This window comes from Sceloporus occidentalis, unplaced genomic scaffold (assembly GCF_023333645.1).
Source record: "Sceloporus occidentalis isolate IW3139 unplaced genomic scaffold, rSceOcc1.0.p SCAF_1, whole genome shotgun sequence".
Lineage (NCBI taxonomy): Eukaryota > Metazoa > Chordata > Lepidosauria > Squamata > Phrynosomatidae > Sceloporus > Sceloporus occidentalis.
Genome location: NW_028316981.1, coordinates 179,549,600 through 179,570,033, shown reverse-complemented (window position 1 = coordinate 179,570,033; position 20,434 = coordinate 179,549,600). Strand labels below are relative to the sequence as shown.

General features: G+C 41.5%; 1 protein-coding gene across 1 annotated transcript; it reads right to left on the bottom strand.

Annotated features, from left to right (window-relative positions):
- Window positions 1-4,164: 4,164 nt before the first annotated feature.
- On the bottom strand, window positions 4,165-16,179 carry PIM2 (Pim-2 proto-oncogene, serine/threonine kinase). Its single transcript, XM_089484459.1, has 6 exons — window positions 16,025-16,179; window positions 9,975-10,081; window positions 8,979-9,029; window positions 7,019-7,391; window positions 5,821-5,997; window positions 4,165-4,855 (listed from the first exon to the last, which is right to left on the bottom strand). The coding sequence occupies exons 1-6, from the start codon at window positions 16,062-16,064 to the stop codon at window positions 4,680-4,682; spliced, it is 924 nt and encodes a 307-aa protein (XP_089340585.1). The 5' UTR covers window positions 16,065-16,179; the 3' UTR covers window positions 4,165-4,679.
- Between the last annotated feature and the right edge of the window lie 4,255 nt (window positions 16,180-20,434).

Here is a 20,434-nt window from a genome sequence, read left to right as displayed (position 1 = left end):
ACATGTGTATAGAGACTAGAAAGTAGGTTTACTGCTTACATGGCACAGAAGTTTAGGTCTTTAACTCAAGGCTTGCGAGATCTAGTTTGTTCATTTCACTAGAGCACTGAAGACCATAAAACCTTGGATCCCCAACAGGAAGAAAGGCAGACTATACAGTACATTGAATAAATGAATACATTTCCAACAGCGCCATAGAGAAGGGTGTTTTCTACATACCTTCCAACCATCCTGATTTGGCAGGAACAATCTCAATTCTCCCTCTTTCCACGTTTTCAGCAGCTTTTGCAATGTCCCAGTTTCTCTCTCCTCTTCCCACTTTCCTCCTTTATCGTCAGCTTACTTCAGTTGTGCAAACGTTAGTTCAAAGTACAAATACGGCTTGCGCTCGTTTAACTCAGCAAAGGGAAGGGAGAAGAGGGTGTGAAAGTGTGCCCTTCCCAGCAGGCTCTGGCAAAAGCAAACCGCTGCAGCCTCTCTTGTGCGTTCTGTATACAAAATCTTAAGAACAGAGCACCAGTTAATGCCAACCCAACTCTTAATATATTGATTAATTAAGAAAATGTCTAACAAACTCAAATTTATATTTTTTAAAACCTTATTAATAAGGAAAACTGGAATGGAAGAAGTTAACAAAACGGTACAAAAATTCTCTCCTCTACACATTTGATACCAATGATATTTGTGAAGGACTTTCTCAAAGAATTGTAATAATGATTGATTGTACTGTAAAAACATCGTTTTTGAAATATACATTTGAGTTTGCTAGATATTTTCTTAATTTTGTCAATATAATAAAGAGTTGAGTTGGCATTAATTCTTGCTCTGTTTTTGTGCTACTGCAATTGGGTGGGTGCTGACTTAGTTTGATGTCTAGCTTGTGTGTTCTCATTAATAAATTTTTGCCATCCTGACCACTCTCTGATATTGCTTGGCTACACATGTCCTGTTTTCATCTACGAAATGTTGAAATGTGTTTTTATCTGTATTCAGTGACACTGTTGAACAAGTAAGAATAGGCATATGTGATCTAGCTGAAGATAAAGTAAATCCTGAATTAACAGCAATTCCCATCCTTTTTTTAAATGTAAGCACTTTAAAACTCTTCTTATAAAACTAGATTTTTGACATCTAAATTTCCATTATAGTAAGTAGGCCCATGGTATTTTCTGGGGCTTGGTCCCAGGACCCACATGGATACCAAAATCCATGGAGGCTCAAGTCCTTTAGATACAATGGGGTGTCTGTTATATAAAATGGCAAAATCAAGGTTTGCTTTTAGGAATTTATATTTTGTTTAAATATTTTTCAAGCCGTGGATGGTTGAATCCATGGATTATAAAAACAGTGAATACAGAGGGCCAGCTATATACGACTATCATGGTGTGGTTAGCAAGAGCAATGTAATAATTATATATTTGTGTGTGTAGGGCTTCTCCTTTCCACTTCTTACAAGTTTCTCCTTGCCATTGCTACGTTTCCCCTTCAACACCACTACCCTGTCTTTTTATAAAGCTATTTCCCCCTGAGAAATTAATACTGTCCTTTCTTTTTCAGACTACTTACTTATAGCAACAGCCGCAAGCCTCCGCCCCACTTGCTTGGCAGCCATTTTTCTAGGAACAGAAAAACCCAGCAGTTCCTGAGATGCAAGATTTGCCTTTTCTTTTTAAAGCAGCAAGGAATGAAACAGTTAATAATAAATACATGGAGACACACACCAGACTGGAAAAGCATGGCTGTCTCCAGCTATTCAAAGTGGGAAAGAAAAGCCTTAAAATACATTATTAGGGGATGATCCACTACCACAAGGTAGAAAGTGCAAAGGCAGGCGCACAGCTGAATATTGTAGTTGTTGTGTGCCTTCAAATCATTTCCAACTTATGGCGACCCAAAGGCAAACCTATCATGGGGTTTTCTTAGTAATTTTCTTCAGAGGGGGTTCATCACCTAAGGTTGAGGGAGTGTGACTCGCCCAAAGTCACCATGGATGAGCTGGGATTCGAACCCTGGCCCCCAGAATCAAAGACCAACTCTCAAACTGCTGTGCTATGCTTGCTTAACAAAATAAAAATAATGACCACTGATTATTTACATAACTTTAAAGTTATTAATCAGTCATTAATCAGAATGGAGACTGCAGTCAAGAAAGCAGGAGGCTTGGGCAGCTATGACAGAACTAGACAAGATCCTAAAGTGTAAAGATACATCATTGAATACTAGAGTTAGGATTGTCCATGTGCCATTGTATTTTCCGTTTCTATGCATGTTTCTGAAAGCTAGTGAAAAAAGCCGATAGAAAGAAAATTATCTCATTTTATAAAATGCTGGAGTTCTGTGAGTACCATGGAATGCTAAAAAGACCATGAATGCGCACCAGAGCCAATCAAGCCTGAACTCCCTAGAAGCCACAATAACGATAACTAAACTGAGACTTTTGAACTTTGACTATATAATAATAATAATAATTATTATTATTTATTTATATCTCGCCTCTCCCTACGGATCGTGAGAAGCGCTGATTTGCTAGAAGACAATTATGATTGGTAAGGCAGAATGCAGTAGGAAAAGAGGAAGACCACATTCCAGATGGGTAGACCAGCATGGTGTAGTGCTTTGAGTACTGGACTACGACTTGAGTTCGAATCCCCACTCAACCATGGAAACCCACTGGGCAAGTCACACTTTCTCTCAGCCGCAAAGGAACCCAATAGCAAACCTTCTCTGAACAAACCTAGACAAGAAAACCCCACAATATGTTTGTCTTTAGGTCACTCCAAGAAATGACTTGGAGGCACACAAGACTCAAAACAAGGAAGCCAAGGCTGCCCTGATTCTGCAAGACCTGAGCAGAGATGTTGATGGCAGGGTGGCTTGGACATCTCTCATTCATGGAGTCACCATACATTGAAGTTCCCTTGATGGCAGCAACAAAACCACCCACTTCAGTAGGAGCCAGGCAGCAGATCGGGGTTGTATGAATGGGTAGCAAATTGTTAGCTATTTATTTTATTACTATTATTTTGTTACCTTCTTACTACAAGGGGAGACTTGCTTGAGAAATCTTCTGCTTTTTCTCGCTTGTAGTTTGTTGCTTTGCTTCAAGCAGTGAGGTATCTTAGAACAGCATGGATGGAAGGTGAAAACCAGTTGGAAAGTAGGCATTTGCTTGTGATGCAAGTGTTAATCACATAAAAACTTCATTTGAGAAGACTGGTCTGATCATCTTTGTATTTTAACTAGGGCTGTCAGATCTCAGATCCTGGCCCTTTGTCCCCATTTTCACAGGTCATCTCCAGGTGACAGATGAAGGTACATATTCTTGTTTGGGAGAGGCTTAGCTCTGGGCAAGAGGAGGGGTGTGTGTTTACCTCTCCATTTCAACAGCTTGCTAGTTTGCAAGGCTTGATTGGTTGCTTCAGCTTGCAAAGATTCTCCAAAGGATCTATGTATTTACTTTGTCTTTCCCTCCCAGTCACTGTGGGTGCCAGGGCTCACCCTCTGCTCTGCATCCATCTTCTGGCTAGGAGCAAGTAGGCTAGATTAAATGTTCCATATCATGTCTCCCTAAACAACTGAGAATAAATGATCCAGTTCACTTTGATCTAGGAACTGCCCCTTTAGCTAAGATTTCTATTTTAAAAGTTCTCTCTGTGTGTGTTTCAATCACAACCTATGAGCAACAGTTAGCAGTTAATGGATAACATGTAATGCTACTGATGTTGCCAGGGGCTAGGGTTTGGTCCAGAAACTTCAGAACCTGGACTAACAACTCTATACAGAATCTGGTTTCAGGCACCATGATGCATTCAGCAAGCTTACAAATGCCAAACACTATGTGTCTACCCCAGGTCCCAGTAACTCTGGTTATCTTTGATGCATAATACTCAGAGGCAGCTCCTCAAGTGACAAATTATCAACAGAATGGGATTTTCTACCAGAGGTACCAAAATGTGTTAGGCCAGTTTTGATGGCGTTAGGGCAGCACATCCAAGCCTCTGAACACTGTGTGTGACGGTATACTGAACAGAATAGAGGGAGAAATTTAATGTACATTCTTAACAATTTTATACAAGAGACCAACTTCCAGTCTTTGTGTCAAAGTACTGAGGTACCATGTCAACGAAAACAGTTCTTCAGCTTCAGAGATTTAAGAATTCAGACTTAGTTTCACAAAGTGTTTTTTTTTTTAATTAAATAGATTTTGCCGCTGGGCAGAACTTGTCTGCACAGACACTTTTAAAAAAATAAAAGGACACACGCACCCGAACCATACACACACATGAATCTGCCTACTGGTAAAGTCCCAGAAAGCTTGAAAATAATTGTTAGGATGGCAGTAGAAAACCATACCCTAAGTCCTTTTTTCCCACATGTTGGGGTAATCTTGGCAAACAATACACAAGTATTTACATTTATGGAGATGTCTGCTCTCTGGGCAGGCCAGAATTCAAACATCATTTGGGCAGTTGAGAGGAAGATTTCTGAGCTGGGATTCTACAGTTCCTTTCCACAGCTCTAATTCCTTCATCAATTGATTTAGTTTGTTTTTAAAAACCTGTAGAACCAGGTTAACTTTTTTCTCAGCCAGTGACCAAGTTGAGCTGCCTGAAGTCCAGTAGCGACAGTACCATTAGCACCAACCCATCTCAGAGGGAGAGGATGCAAGCCAACAAGAATTAAGTCTCTCCATTGCTTCTGTTGCAAATTGTGGTCCTGAGGGATGTAGGAGTCTTCAGTTCTTCAGTCTGAAGAATGGGGTCAAGCTTTAGCCATGAGTGCACGAGTATCTCTTCCAACGTTGGCCTTGCAGAAGGCTCCAGAGCCAAGCACCACCGAATAAGATCTTGGCATCCTAGGAAAGAAGAGTCGCAACCAAATTAGAAGGGATCCTTGCTTTCCAAATCTACCCCTACTAGATCTTTCTCCACTGGAACCAGAATTCAGCATTGCAGCTGTTAGTACTGCAAGAGGAATGTATCATCTTGAGAAACTTTTCCTTTTGTGTCTGTTTATTAAACCTGTAGAAAGAGGTTTGAACAATCTCAAAATTAAGGGGAGGAAAGAAACTGAGTACCCTGCACACCAGGTCTGTGTATGACTATTTCCTACAGAGGTAACAAACGGGTGTTAATACTCATGAGAATGACCAAAGCATCCCAACTCTAAATGTATATGAGAAAGTAAATTTAAGTCTACAAAAGCGCATGCTGCCAATTTAAATTTGATTTCCCCACTTCAGGCCTGGCCAAAGCTTAAAGTGTCCTTCCTTCCTAATCTTCACCACAAGTAAAGCTGTATTGTATCCGAGGCATGCCAAATTGTTTTATCACCCATGGAAGAAAATCCTACAAGGACCTCTACCTATTCCTGTTAGTAACTATAAGTCAACAGAATTCAAAGACATCAGTATGCAAAGGGATCCTGTAGCACTTGAGAGATTCACTGAAATGAAGAAGTAGATAGCATGAGCTTTCGTAAACTTGAGCCTACTTTGTCAGATGCATGTAACATACATCTGAGGAAGCAGACTCAAGTGTATGAAAGCTCAAGTCTTTCAGTTAGTCTCAAGGGTGCTACAAGATCCCTTTGCTGTAAGATAATAATCACAAGCAACCAGCTTCCTTCATCTGACACTCAAACATCTGTTGCATGAGGCAGCTGCTTCACTCTAGCTAATGGTAGGGCCAGCTCTATCAGGGTGGCATCTTGTGGCCCTCCAAATGTTGGACTGCAAAAACCTTTAAAACTATGTACTGATCCATGCTGATTATGCAGGAATAAAAGAAAAACAGCAGAAAGCCATAGCCAGACACTTACCAGCAGAGACTGGCGTGCGAAACTCCACACTGGCAGCCACAATCTCCTCATCCTGTTCAAAGGGGATATCACCACACACCATGTCATACAGCAGGATGCCCAGTGACCAGACTGTTGCTGGGAGAGCATGGTACTGCTGGGATTCCACCCATTCTGGAGGACTGTAGACACGTGTTCCTGAGAGAAAGCCAAGCAAGAACAAATGGTAAACTTTTGCCATCCCGTAACATCTTACTAGAAGGAATGTTTTGCATATACAACTTCATATCTTCCAACATTCACAGATGACTACTTCTGCACTTGGAATTCTGATTGCAGCAATTGAAGGGGAAAGTGGGAGGAGGAAAGAGAAACTGGAAAGTTTTAAAAGCAGATGAAAATGTGGAATGACAGAGGATTAATCAGGACAGACTGTGCAAATAGTGGGAGGGTATGCAGCTTAAGTGAATTTTCTAAAAAATAAAATTCCAAAAGCAGCATCCAAATTAGAACCAGGACATTTAGAAACTGGCCTGAATCCTGGTTGCTCCTAGCTAGAATAGACCCGTTGAATCAATAGGATTTATGTATGCTTTTACTCACCCTTCAGCAATGAGTCAAAGGTCTACTCTGGCTGGGACTAATCCATAGGTTATAAACCAGTATATTAAAAATGGATTCAGAACATCAAAAAAGAGGATAGAAATTATCCCTTTTCATATGCAATTGTTCTATTATTAGGCAACCTAAAGTGATTAGGAGCACTTAAGCATAGCTGCAGATACATTAACCTCAGCCTGAATACTGATCACAAAAATCTGGAAAAAGCAAGACGTGCCATCTTTAAATGAATGGAATTACATTAAGCATAGGGCATTAATGGATTAGATTTCACTTTAGAAATAATCTTCTGGGAAAGTCAAGTTTTTCCACTGTGTGATAATTTTATCCATTTAGGAAAATAAGTTAACAGTGATAAGAATATGAATAAGAAACCGGGAAGCATCACAAAAAAGGTATTGATTTTTCTGTGTAATTAGGTTATATCTATCCAGCTTTAGATAGAGAGCTCTATCAGTGGTTTTTTGCTGCTTACGGTCACTGGAAGAAATGGTTCTATAATTGACTTTCAATTTTAATAAATAAAATTTATATTTTAAAACATCAATTACACATAGCAAAAAAGCAGCAACAGACACAGCAAGGCCTTGAAACCTACCATCAAAGTCTGTGTAGACAGAATCCCTCAAGAAGGCTCCAGAACCGAAGTCAATCAGCTTGATGTTGCCTGTGCGCAAATCCACTAGGATGTTCTCATCCTTGATGTCCCGATGAACCACCCCTTGTGCATGGCAGTGGCAGACCGCTTCTACCACTTGGCGGAAAAACTGTCGGGAAAGCTTCTCAGGGAGGGGTCCCTGTTCAGTCACATAGTCAAAGAGGTCCTGGCAATGCTCAGGCCTCTCTAGAACCAAGAAGAAGCCTTCAGGAGCTTCATACCAGTCCAAGAGCCGAATCACACTACGGTGTCCGGCTCCTGAGCACACAAGCTTCATCAATGCCACCTCCAGAGGTGCCACTGTCCCATTAGGCTGCAAAAAAGAAGACAGAGAGAAAATCAGCACAGAGAATAAGGAACAAAAGCCCTCAAAGCCTATTCCATTCAGTGGTCCTTCCAGAATGGATGGGGAGCATGTATTCTTCTAACTACAACACCCATCAGGGACAGCTGGTATAGCCAATGGCAAGGGGCTACGGAAGATGTTGCTGAAGGGTCATGGTAATTCACTTTGTTCTGGAACACGGATAAGAAATGATGGACTATACAGTGGACTCTTGTTATACGCTGGGGTTTGGTTCCAAGATCCCCCGTGTATAACAAAATCCGTGTATGCTCAAGTCCCATTAAATATAATGACATAGCAAAATGGTGTCCCTTATAAAAAATGGAAAATCAAGGTAAATTTATACTTTTTTGGAACATTTTCAAACCGTGTATACTTGAATCCGTGTATAAAAAATCCGTGTATAAGAAGGGCCAACTGTAGTTCCCATTATCTCTCACCACTGACTGACCCAGCTATGGTCGATGAAGGTTGCAGTCGAACAACTTTTGGAGGGCCACAAGATACCCACCCTGATTTAGAAGCTTAAATTAGTTAATAAACTTCATGACTTCCTCCAAAACAAGAGTGGGGATGAAATTGGTGGCCCCCTAAATGTAGCTGGATTCCAACTCTCAGATGTCCCAGTGACCATAAGCAATGATCTGAGGTGAGAGGACCTGTGGACAAGGGAACATGTGCCTCTCCAGATGAAGCAATACAAGTCCCTTGTCTTAAAGGGACAACCCATTTGTTCTTTACCAATAGCATTGCTAGAGAAATGCTGAGCCACTATGAGTGTTCATTTGCCCCTTTATCAATGAATACATCTGGCAAAGGGAAGAGAAGGAGCCGCAATTTCTCAACATGTTTCCTTTGCCTTCAATCCCAAGTCTACTCTTCTCACTCCCACAGGAAATTCACACATTTCTTCTCATTATTAATTAGGGTAGGGATGGGCAACATGTGGCTCTTCAAATGGGTCTGGACTAGTGGCATCACTAGATTGGCATCCCTCGCTGCAGTAACTCATGGTGTCACCTCTCCACTATTGACCTCCTCCCATACCACATTATACAGAACCCTTAGTAATGTTTTTGTTTTATGTTACTCATAAATTGTAATTTCCATATACTGATGAGTGTAATGATGTTGTTATGAGATATGACAACTAGCAAAATTGAAATTATGCCTTTAAATTACAATATCATGCACACAGCCTAAATGTATTTACATGTACATTTCATGTAGTTAAAGTGAAAATTTGGTAAGATGTGATCTTTATAATAAAATCTAAAGAGAATATCTTTTTTTTAAAAAAATCTATTTTTGCCCAAGGGTAGATGTTTAGGGAGCAGTGGTGTCACCCTCCCCTTAGAGTGTCACTTGCTGGGTACCACCACCACCACCCCATACTCCCTAGTGATGCTACTGGTTTGGACTACAATGCTTATCATACCTGGGCATGCTGACTACTGGGGCTGATGGAAGTTAACAAGATCTAGAGGGCCAGTAGTACCCCATCCAGACTCACAAGGCTGAGCACATAGGGGGAGATGCTCTTGAAAGACTCACCAGCTTTGCCCACTCTGTAACCTTGTCCTTGGCAACATGTTTGATTGCAACCTGTGAAGGAAAAAAATACATGTAAGAGTCTCAGTCAAACGACTTGCATCTCTCTTTACCTATCAACAAAACATCAGGAGGGTCAGAGACAGATTCTCTGATGCTTGGAAAATGTTTCATGGGGATGCATTAAACACAAAACGCATGCATGTGCCAGAAAGTAGTGTGGTGGACTGGCAACACATCTCCAGAATTTGAAATTTAAGCAGGTTCAGTCGCTGCATTCACACTGCAGAAATAATCCAGTTTTACACCACATTAACTAGCATAGCTCAGTGATATGAAATTCTGGAAACTAGTTTTGGGAGACATTTAGCCTTCTCTATCACCGAGGCCATAACAAACTACAGTTCCAAAAATTCCGTAGCATTGAGCCATAGCAATTAAAGTGACGTCAAACTGGATTATTTCTGCAGTGTGGATGAAGCGTTTGTGACCCCCTTCTGTATAAGCAGCAGCTGCCAATATTCCTTCTTCTAGCTATTTGAGACTCTAGGCCTTCCACACACAAATCCACTGGTGTTCTCTCCTTCTACCACTCTCTCTTTCTCTCCAAACACACACACACAGAGTTTTTAATAATAGTATTTTGTGGGATCACTTAGTCACAGAAGCTCAGCCAAGAGGCCTTCTCCCAAATTCTCCAATACAATAAGGTAATTCTGCTAATCTCTCCTAGAGACATCCATCACCACTACCACAGATGTATCACAACCAGTTTTGAAAAGTTATATAATTTTTGACCACTACCAGAATTCTCAGTGGCTACACACACTGGAGGGAACTGCAATCTGGAAAAGGACGGGGGGGGGGGGGGGGGCTTTTCCAGATTGCAATATGGCTACAGGGAGGCTGCACTCTCTTGGCTTTTCACTTCCCCTGCTCCACACAATGGCGAACTTCAGTATTTGTTGTCATATCACCATCCACAACACGCAATCTCACCTGCAGTCCATCAGCGATTCTGTGCCCAGCATAGACTGTCCCAAAGCCGCCTTTACCCAGTAAGTTCCCTCGCTTGTACAGAGCTTCAAAGGATTCTTTGTCTTTGCCTAGAACAAGAGAAACAGTCACATGAACAACATTAGAAATTGGCTGGATTTCCACTACGGCACCTCAGGGCCGTCAAAGCTGCCACTTCCAACCATGGTCCAGGCATAGTCATTCCTGGACTATGGCTGTTCCATCAGAAGGTCTAAGCATCCCAGGGGAACTGCAGTTCAAGAAACTGTGCAAAGGGTACCAGATTCAGAGCAGCTACTTTACAAACCTCCCTATAGTGGATGAGAAATTGCCACTGCTTGGTTCAAGCATGTTAGCAACCACAACACCATGGCTCCTTCCAAAGAAGTATAAAAAAGAAGGAAAAAATACAGTGGGCCCTTCGTATCCACTGGAGTTTGGTTCCAGGACCCTCATGGATACCAAAATCAGTGGATGCTCAAGTCCCATTATATACAGGGGGTAGTAAAATGGTGTTCCTTATATAAAATTGCAAAGCAAAGGTTTCTTTTTGGGGACTTTTTAAAAAAATCAAGCCATGGATAGCTGTATCCATAAATATGGATCCAAAACAGACTGCAGAAATAATCTAGTTTGAGACCACTTTTTCTGCCCTGGCTAGGGAATCCTGGGAATTGTGGTTTATTGTAGCACCAGAGCTCACTGACAGAGGTAGTTAAATGTCTCACAAATCTACAAATCCACAAGTTCCCAGAATTCCAAGAAAAAAATGTTGTGTGTGTGTGTAAAGAAAAATATCATAATGTGTGTGGGGGGGGGAGTCTTCCCTCCCATAACTACATCCCTGGGCTAGTTGTTATATGCCTTCAAGGTCCCAGATTATGGCAACCTTAACATTATGAGGTTTTCTTGGCAAGATTTGTACAGAGGAAGTTTATCACTGTGTTCTCCTGAAGCTGACAGCATGTGGCTTACCTAAGGTAACCCAGCGTGTTTTGTGGCCAAGCTGGGAATTGAACCCAGGTCTCCAAAGTCATAGGCCAACACTCAAACTACTACATCACACTGGCTCTGTGCTATTCGAAATTGTGGTTTATGAAACAGTACCAATCTGTAGTAGAATTCAAAAATATAGCCGTGTTAGTCTGTAGAGTCAGTATGTGGAGAGATCTTGTAGCACCATTGAAACTCACTGAAAGGAAGAAGGTGGCAGCATGAGCTTTCCTAGACTTCGGTCTACTTCCTCAGATGCATTTGGATTCACCTTCTTTTTTTCAGGTAGTCTCAAAGGTGCTACAAGATCTCTCTAAGTACCAATCTGTGGCATGTTTTCAAGGAGGAAAAAGAAACAGTTGTAGTCAATGGGTACAAAAGGGTGCCAGTTCTTGGCCCATTGGGGGAAAAACACTGTTAGTCCCCCACATCATAGAGCACAAGAAGCACTCAGGTAGGGGACTGCTAGTAAAACATGCAGGGTTTCTAGTTTGTTTTAATTCCCAGCTCTCCTGTCCCAAGCCCCAGAGGTGTGCATCAGGGCAAAGCCACTCCGATCCTTGGAGTGACTCACAGAAGGAGACTGGGTGCTCCCCACCCTGCCGGAACCGGCTTCCCCAGCCTAGCAACTGGGGAAACTCAGCACAACGGCCTGGACTTTCTGGTTAAACACTTCTTGGCCCAGGTTTCATGCAAACAAAGTGAGAGGAGGAGGGGAGGACTCTGGACTCGGATATCTGGGTGTAATGTTGACATTTCTTTTCTTTTTTTTTAAATGACTGGAGAGGGGTTCTTTTTGTCATCCTTTTTATGAATGGTGGTTCCTTTAACAGCTGGGTGACAAGGCAAAGATCAACAGGTGAGGCTTTCTCTAGAAAGAAGATGCAGCCAGGAAGAAGACTCCACCTGTTCCTTTGCACCTGTTGCATTTACACCTCTATACAGCAGCATAGGGAATTCCAAAGTTCTCTGTAGCAAAGAGTCAAGAACATGCCTCATCTAACCTGAGCTTCCAACATAGGTCCAAAACACACTGCAGAAATAACCCAGTTTGAGAACCCTTGAACTGCCCTGGCTCAGTGCTAGGGAATCCTGGGAATTGTAGTGTATTGTGGCACCAGAGCTCTCTGACACAGAAGGCTAAATGTCTCACAAAGCTACAGTTCCAGAATTCGCTAGCACTGAGCCAGGGCAGGTAATGCAGTCTCAAATTGGATTATTTGTGCAGTGCATTTTACACCATAGGTATCTCAGAAACTAAAAACCAAAACATCCAAGGCTCATTCCCTCTGCCTTCCACAGCTACACAAACAGGAGTTTACCTGGTGACTCTCTCCTTTTCATAGCACAGAAAGGGGTCAAAACATTATCTGCTGAAATTTGGCCCACTGCACAATCTACGGCTGCACCCACACTGCAGAAATAATCCAGTTTGACACCACTATAACTGCCATCTTTCTATTCTATGGAATTCTGGAATTTGTAGTTTGTTGTGGCACCAGAGCCCTCCAACAGAGAAGGCCAAGTATTTCACAAAACTACCATTCCCAAAATGCCATAGCACTGAGCCATGGCAGTTAAAGGGGTGTCAGACTGGATTACTTCTGCAGTGTGGATGCAGCCTGAGTCACAGAAACTTCTCTATTAGCCATTCTTCCTAAAATCTCATTCCTTTGTTAGGCAGATTCCTCAAGGATTAATCCAGGATGGTTGGCTGATGGTTCACTTAGGGGAGCCACTTGTTTGCAGATGTGTCTCTTGATGGCTGGGAAGCTCTGTTGTTTGAATGAGATACCTAAAGATCCTATCTGATCTTGGAAGTTATGCAGGATTAGCCCTGGTTAATACTTGCATGGGAGACTGCCAAAGAGTACCAAGTGCTGTAGGCTATATTTCAGAGGAAGCTGCTGGGGGGGAAACACCTCTGAGAAAACTCTAAGTCAGAAATTCATAAGGTTGCCACAACAAGTCATGACTTGGGCATGTGCACATACCCACCCACACCTTAGCTAAGGAGGTAACAGATTTGAAAGTATGATTGTGTGTTTGTACACAAGAGAGAAAGAGTGGGAGACAAACAGACATAACACTTGATAATTTGGGGGAGGCAGGTTGGGAGAGATCTTTCAGGGGCATCCTTCAGGGATGCTTTAGTAGTATATTCCTGCATGGCTGGGGGTTAGATTAGATGACCCTTGTGGTCCCTTCCCATTCCTAAGATTCTATTAAATTAAATGAAACTGCAGGGACAGCCTGAGGTTCTGCCTTATAGGACTATCTATAATTCCTGCTTCTCTTCCATTTGTAAATTAAACTAATACAGCCAGCCCTCCATATCCACAGATTCTTTATCCACGGATCTGAGCAACCACAGCTTGACATTATCTTTAAAACTATATAAATGTCCAAAAGCATACCATGATTTTGCCATTTTGTAAAACAGATACCACTGTCTATAATGGGACTTGAGCATCCAGGGATTTTGGTAGCCGCTGGGGAATCCTGGAACCAAACCCCAGCAGATGCCAAGGGCTTGCTGTATTAAGATGCCACCTCATCAAAAACTTTGTGAAAGTGTGTGGCCTCTCCCTCCATTGAGATCCCTCCAGATCATCTTAATGGCAACAGAAGCAACACCTAAAACAAAATATAAACCTGTAACTCTAACGTTGGCCCAAAATACGCTGCAGAAATAATCCAGCTGCAGAAATAATCCAGTCTGAGACTGCTTTAACTGCCATGGTCAGTACAAGGGAGTCTGGGGAATTGTAGTTTATTGTGGCACCAGAGCTCTCTGACAGAGAAGGCTACACTTCTCGCAAAACTACTGATTCCAGACTCCCCTAGCATTGCGCCAAGGCAGTTAAAGTGGTCTCAAACTGGATTATTCCTGAAGTGTGTTCTGGACCATTGTCGCTGTCCTTCTACTGTATGATCGTTAACACGCGAAAGAAGCCAGTAAAGCTTCCAAAGCTTGCATGATGCCTTTTGGTCAGCTGATCAAGGTCTCATTTGTGGATTTTGGATTCTGTTGTATTTCTCTGCCATGAGCAACATGTGTGTTCTCAGTACCCTGGGATCACTCATTGCTGGTGGGCGGGAAGCGGAGCAGTGAATGCCAGTTCTGAACTCATTTCCACTCCTACGCTTTCCTCTCCGCAGAGGGCAGAAGAGAGTCACACGCCTCTGGAAGGCTGTGCCAATGCCTTTTTTGCACACCCAGTTAACTGTGCCGCTTGCTTACTTACTAGGTGTTGCGCCCTTTCACCAGCCCAGGGTTGGACACAGTACTCTGATCCCTACCTACCTATCAGGTAGTTACACCCAAGGTGACTACATTGGCATAGACAACTGGGAGTCCTATACCAGTCAGAGGCTGCATCCATATTGCAGAAATAATCCAGTTTGACACCACTTTTAACTGCCATGGCTCAAGGCTATGGAATTCTGGGAATTGTAGCTTGTTGTGGCCCCAGAGCACAGTTAAAGTGGTGTCAAAGCAATCAAAATACATGGTTGCTCAAGTCCCATTATATACAATGGTCCTTGTACTGGTTTCAATGTCGAACTATGACTCTGGAGGTCTGGGTTCGGTCCCCTGCTCAAGCATAAAACCCCACTGTGCCTTGGGCAAGTCACACTCTCTCAGCCTCAGAGGAAGGCCATGGCAAAGCCCCTCTGAAGAAACTTGCCAAGAAAACCCCATGATAGGGTTGCCATAAGTTGGAAATGACCTGAAGGGACACAACGTCGGCTTACATAAAATGGCAAAATCAAGGTTTGCTTTTTGGAATAAATATATGTATGATATATGCCACAACAAACTACAATTCACAATTCCATATCCTTGGGCCATGGCAGTTAAAGTTGTGTCAAACCAGATTGTTTCTGCAGTGTGGATGCAAACTAGTTTCCCTGCCTAACTTTATGTCATCACTCTGTTTTGTTGTGCTTTTCTTCCAGCATAGATTTCTTCCAAAATAGTGCGCCTTTTTCAAAAGCAGCCAGGCACCCAAAATGTTTAGCTCAAAGCAGGCAGAAATGATTGCCAGTGTGCCAACTAAACAACAACCAGCCCTTCAAAGTAGAGAAGTGGGACTCCATGTGGCAACATACGCAAACACAAACACAAACACTATACACACACATACAGTATACTACGTCTCCTGTGAATGCAGCCACTAGGAAAGGCTGGAAAAGGCGCACCTCGTTCAGCAAGAGGGATGGACAGAGGCTGTGACTCACAAACACTATATATCTTTGTATATATGTGTGTGTATATGTGTTGTGTGTGTGTGTTTGTATATATATACGTCTCTGAGTGTATGTGTGTGTGTGTTTGTATGTATATATGTGTGTGTCTCTGTGTGTATATGTATGTCTCTGTGTATATGTGTGTGTTTGTATGTATGTGTCTCTGTGTGTATATGTATATGTGTGTGTGTGCTTGTATGTATGTATATCTGTGTGTATGTGTGTGTCTATATGTATATGTTTTATGTATATATGTGTGTATGTACAAGTGTGTGTACATATGTGTTTGTATATGTGTTTCTGTATATATATATATATAGTCTGTGTGTTTGTATCTGTCTGTGTGTGTATATATATATATGTGTGTGTGTATGTGTTCAGTGTATATATGTGTGTTTACGTGTATGTTTGTATATGTCTCTCTGTGTGTATATATATATGTGTGTGTGCATATATGTGTGTGTATTGTGTGTACTATATTGTGTTTCCCGATTCCCGCTCAGCCATGACAACCAATGGTTGCCCTTGGGCAAGAAGTCACACTCTCTCAGCCTCAGGGGAAAGCCATAGCAATGCAAACCTCCTCTGGACAAAACCTTGCCAAGAAAATACCCATTTAACTCGAAACGACTTGAAGGCACACAACACACAAATATATATATATATATATATATATATATATATATAATGACCATTCTTATTATTGCATGTATACCCCGCTCTGAGAAAGGCTTCCCAATGTGTGACTAGTGGTGATCATCTGTGTCCCATTGTGCTATGCTCACCTGCTGGACTCCAAGGGAATTCGTTCCTCTCGGGGACCATGTTCTCTCTCCAAGGGAGCCTTATCAGGGAGCCCAGTCCAGAAGGGGTTCCAGGGGAGCCGCTCACTCACAGGTTCCGCCGCCTGGAGACGCAGCCCTTGGTCTGCATCGCCCAAGCCAAGAAGATACTACTGCTGCTGCTGCTGCTGCCCAGCGCCTACTCTATCAGGGAGCCTAGCCTATTTGCATGTCTCCGCCCACGCGCTTAAAAGAACCACTCTCTGCCTCGGATGCAAATGAGGAGCCATATATGGCAGTCAAGAGGAAACGGAGACCCGGCTGGGGAGACCCCAGGCTGCAGCCTTTTGCGCAGTGGATAATAATAAGGTTGCGTAGTGGGAAAGTTTGCGCACTGGCCCTGTAGCTGGTGGACTCTCCCAATGACGACATGGGGGGGGGGGAGTGTGGACCGCACCATGTGACATTCTAAGGAGGGATGCTCCCCCAAACATCTTTGCTTTGGCAGAAACAGCTGTGGCATTCCCCTGCTTCCCTTTAAAATGCTTTAAGTGGGGTTAAGCTTGGAGGGGGGGAAGGAAGAGAATGGAGAGGCCTCAGGGTTTGTTTGTTTTGTTAAATAAATAAAATTTCAATTTTTAATTTTTAAATCAAAATTTCAAAATTTGAAAATTTTAGATCAATATTTCAAATTTCAAAATTTCAATTTTTCAATTAACGTTTAAATTAAATTAGCATTTAAATTTAATATTAAATCAATGTTTAAAAATTTAAAAAATAATTTTTAAATCAAAATTTCAATTTTAAAGTTTTAAAATTAAAACATTTTTAAACATTTCAAATTTTAAATCAAAATTTCAGATTTTTCCATTTTTTCCATTTTTCAAATTACCATTTTAAAAAAATAACAATTAAAATTATGCCTTCAAATTACAAGGCCATACTCAGGACCTAAATGTATATACATAAACCTAACAATGATTTGGTTAAAATGTGATGTTTTTAAATAAAATGATAAAAGAATAATTAAAAAAAATAAAATTAAAAATTTACCAAATTATCACTGTGTATATCTAAATACATTTAGCATGTGAGTTTATTATTGTCATTTGAAGGTATAATTTTTAAATGTAAAGTTGAAGGCTTTCATGGCCGGCATCCATAGTTTTTTGTGGGTTTTGGGGGTTCTGTGGCCATGTTCTAGAAGAGTTTATTACTGACGTTTTGCCAGCATCTGTACCTGGCATCTTCAGAAGATACTTGTGAAACGTCAGGAAGAAACTCTTCTAGAAGATGGCCACATAGCCCAAAGAAACCACAAAAAACTGTGGATGCCGGCCATGAAAGCCTTCGACTTCGAACTGAACAAGATCCTTAAATGTAAAGATATAACTCTGAACACTAAACTGAGGGTCATCCAAGCCGTTGTATTCCCCATGTACGGACGTAGCAGCTGGCCAGTAAAGAAAGAGCATAGGAAGAAAACAAACTCATTGGAGATGTGGTGCTGGAGAAGAGTGCTGAGGATACAAATGGATGGCCCAAAAGACAAGTGGGTCCTAGAACAGACCAAGCCTGAACTCTCCTTGGAAGTCAAAATGACAAAACTGAAGCTGTTGTACTTTGGACACATCATGAGAAGACATAGATCACTAGAAAAGACAATAATGCTGGGAAAGGTGGAAGGAAGCAGAAAGAGAGGATGGTTGGACACAGGTATGCATTGCAGGAGCTGAGCAGAGCAGTGATCTTGGGGTCTTCTCATCCGCTGGGTCGCCATGGGTCGAGATCGACTCGAAGGCAGGTAACAACAATAACAAAGGGATAACTCGGTTACTACTCTGCTTTAGCCATGAAAGATATGAAGGACTCCAGTAGTAGCACCTCTGAGGATGACTGGGGAAAAGAACTTTCCAGCATAAACCTCTGTGGACTCAGCCCATTAAATCAGTCACTATAATAACACAGCGGTTTCTATGAAAACCAGAGTTTGTTTTTGGACCACAGCTCCCATAATCCCCAGCTAGTACAACCACGCAAATGGAGAGGACTGTAGGAGTTGTTTATTTACATCATTTATATCCCACCATTCTCCCAATAACAGGACTCAAGGTGGCAAACAACGTAATTTAAAAACAATTCAAATTAAACTAGTGTTGTGTGTCTTCAAGTAGTTTCCAAGTTATGTTGACCCTAAAGTGAACCTATTGTGGGGATTTCCTGGGGCTGAGAGTGTGTAACTTGCCCAAGGTCTCCCAATGGGTTTCATGGCCAAGTAAGGAATTGCTCAAACCATTACACCACACCATAATCTATACTAAGCCATTACTAAAAGTATAAAGAGTTAAAAAAAGTAATTAAACAATTTATAAAGTCAAAACCCTGAACGTTAAAAACATGAACATTAATTAAAAGAACATATGCAAACCTTAAAAGAAGCACCGGGCAGCATTAAAACTCCATCTCAAAGCAAATGCAAGACCATCCTAGCTTCCCTAAGCAATTTGTTCCCACCAAAGAAGACTGGGAAGATGGTGGGACAGAGGAAAAGGCCTTTGATTCCAGATTATCATAAGGGACTCATAAAGAGAAATAAGAAGGTCAAGTCAAAGGCTTTCATGGCTTGCATCCATAGTTTTTTGTGGGTTTTTCGGGCTATGGAACTATGTGAACATGGCCACATAGCCTGAAAAACCCACAAAAACTAGAGATAAGGTCCTTCAAATATCCTGGACCAAAGCTGACTTGTAATAACTACTGTATTAGTTTTGTGGGGTTTTAAGACAAAAAAATAATCATTTCCCAACCTCTGCTTAGAAGTATGATTAATTCATTGGAAATTGAGGTTGTTTTCCTCTCAATCAAACGTAAAGCCCATTTTAATGCATTGGGATTTATGTTTGAGCAAACTTACATAGAAATAGGTTATCTGCATAAGCCACACAGTCTAACAAATTTCAGTCATTAAAAGTCAAAATATTTATTCAGAGCTAAGGTCTGAAACACACTGCAGAAATAATCCAGTTTGAGACCACTTTAACTGCCCTGCTCATTACTAGGGAGTCCTGGGAATTGTAGTTTATATGGTGGCACCAGAGCTCTCTGAGAGAGAAGGCTACATGTCTTGCAAAACCACAGTTCCCAGAATTCCCTAGCATTGAGCCAGGGCAGTTAAAGCGGTCTGAAACTGGATTATTTCTCCAGTGTGTTTTGGACCCCATGTCCCACTAACTACAGTGGGGCTTACCCCCAAGTGAGGTAGCCATATGCAAAAGAGGAAATGGCTTCCCTACCTTGAATGAGTAGATGATGTGGAGTTCAGCAGCTGTAGTTTGTCGTTTTGCAAGCGTGCATTGCATAATGCAGCACACCAAAGAATTTCCCAATAGATCAGCCTGTACCTTTAAATTATAACAACACTTGTTATCATGCCGCGCATGAAAAGCTAGGGGATGCTCTAAAAGAAATGGCTGTGCCACAGCATTTGATTGTCCTAATGTATAACCTATAATCAAGAAAAGAGGCCACAGTCAGGACAGAATATGAAGAAGCAAAATGGTTTATAATAATAAAAAATAATAGTAATAATAGTAATAATAATAATAATAATAATAATAATAATAATAATAATGTTTTATTTATATCCCGCCTCTCCAAATGGATCGAGGTGGGTTACAACAATAGAAAGTTTATAATTGGCAACGTCTCCATTGTATCACCCTGTCTGCTGAATTTATATGCAGAACATATCATATGGAAAACTGGATTAGACTCGGATGAAGGAGGCGCAAACACTGGAAGAAGGAACATCAACAATTTAAGATATGCAGATGACACCATACTACTAGTAGGAAATAGCAAAGACTTATTGTCTCATTGTCTCACGTGTAAAAAACTTATAACTTAATAGCAAAGTCAGGATTGTCATAAACTCATTTGAACTATGCTGGAGGAGAGTTCTGTGGATACTATGCACCATGAAAGAACTAATAATAAGAGCAAACCGAGCTTTTGAAATCTTAGACACCAAATGGATCAAACTGAGGCTACCAGTGAATTAATACAGTTTGACACTGCTTTAATAATCATGGTTCAACGCTATGAAATTTTGGGAGTTGTAGTTCTGTGAGATATTTAGCCTTCTGTATCAGACAGCTCTGGTGCCACAACAAACTCCAGATCCTAGAATTCCATAGGATGGAGTCATGGCAGCTAAAGTGGGGTCAAAGTGCATTAATTCTGCCGTGTGGCAGCAGCCATACTCTGGTCATAACCATGAGACAACATGACTCATTAGAAAATACAGTATTATAATGCTTGGTAAAGTGGAAGGCAGTAGAAAAAGGCAAAGAGCCTATTACAAGTGCACAGACTCATTAAAAGAAACCTAGACCTGAGTTTGCAGGACTAAGC

Excerpts from the sequence above, each read along its gene's own strand:
- PIM2 (XM_089484459.1), bottom strand. The coding sequence starts at position 16,064 with ATGGTCCCCGAGAGGAACGAATTCCCTTGGAGTCCAGCAG. Across the intron at positions 5,998-7,018 it reads TGTCTACACAGACTTTGATG|GAACACGTGTCTACAGTCCT; the intron begins GTAGGTTTCAAG and ends GCTTTCTCTCAG. Across the intron at positions 4,856-5,820 it reads TCGCACGCCAGTCTCTGCTG|GATGCCAAGATCTTATTCGG; the intron begins GTAAGTGTCTGG and ends CTTCTTTCCTAG.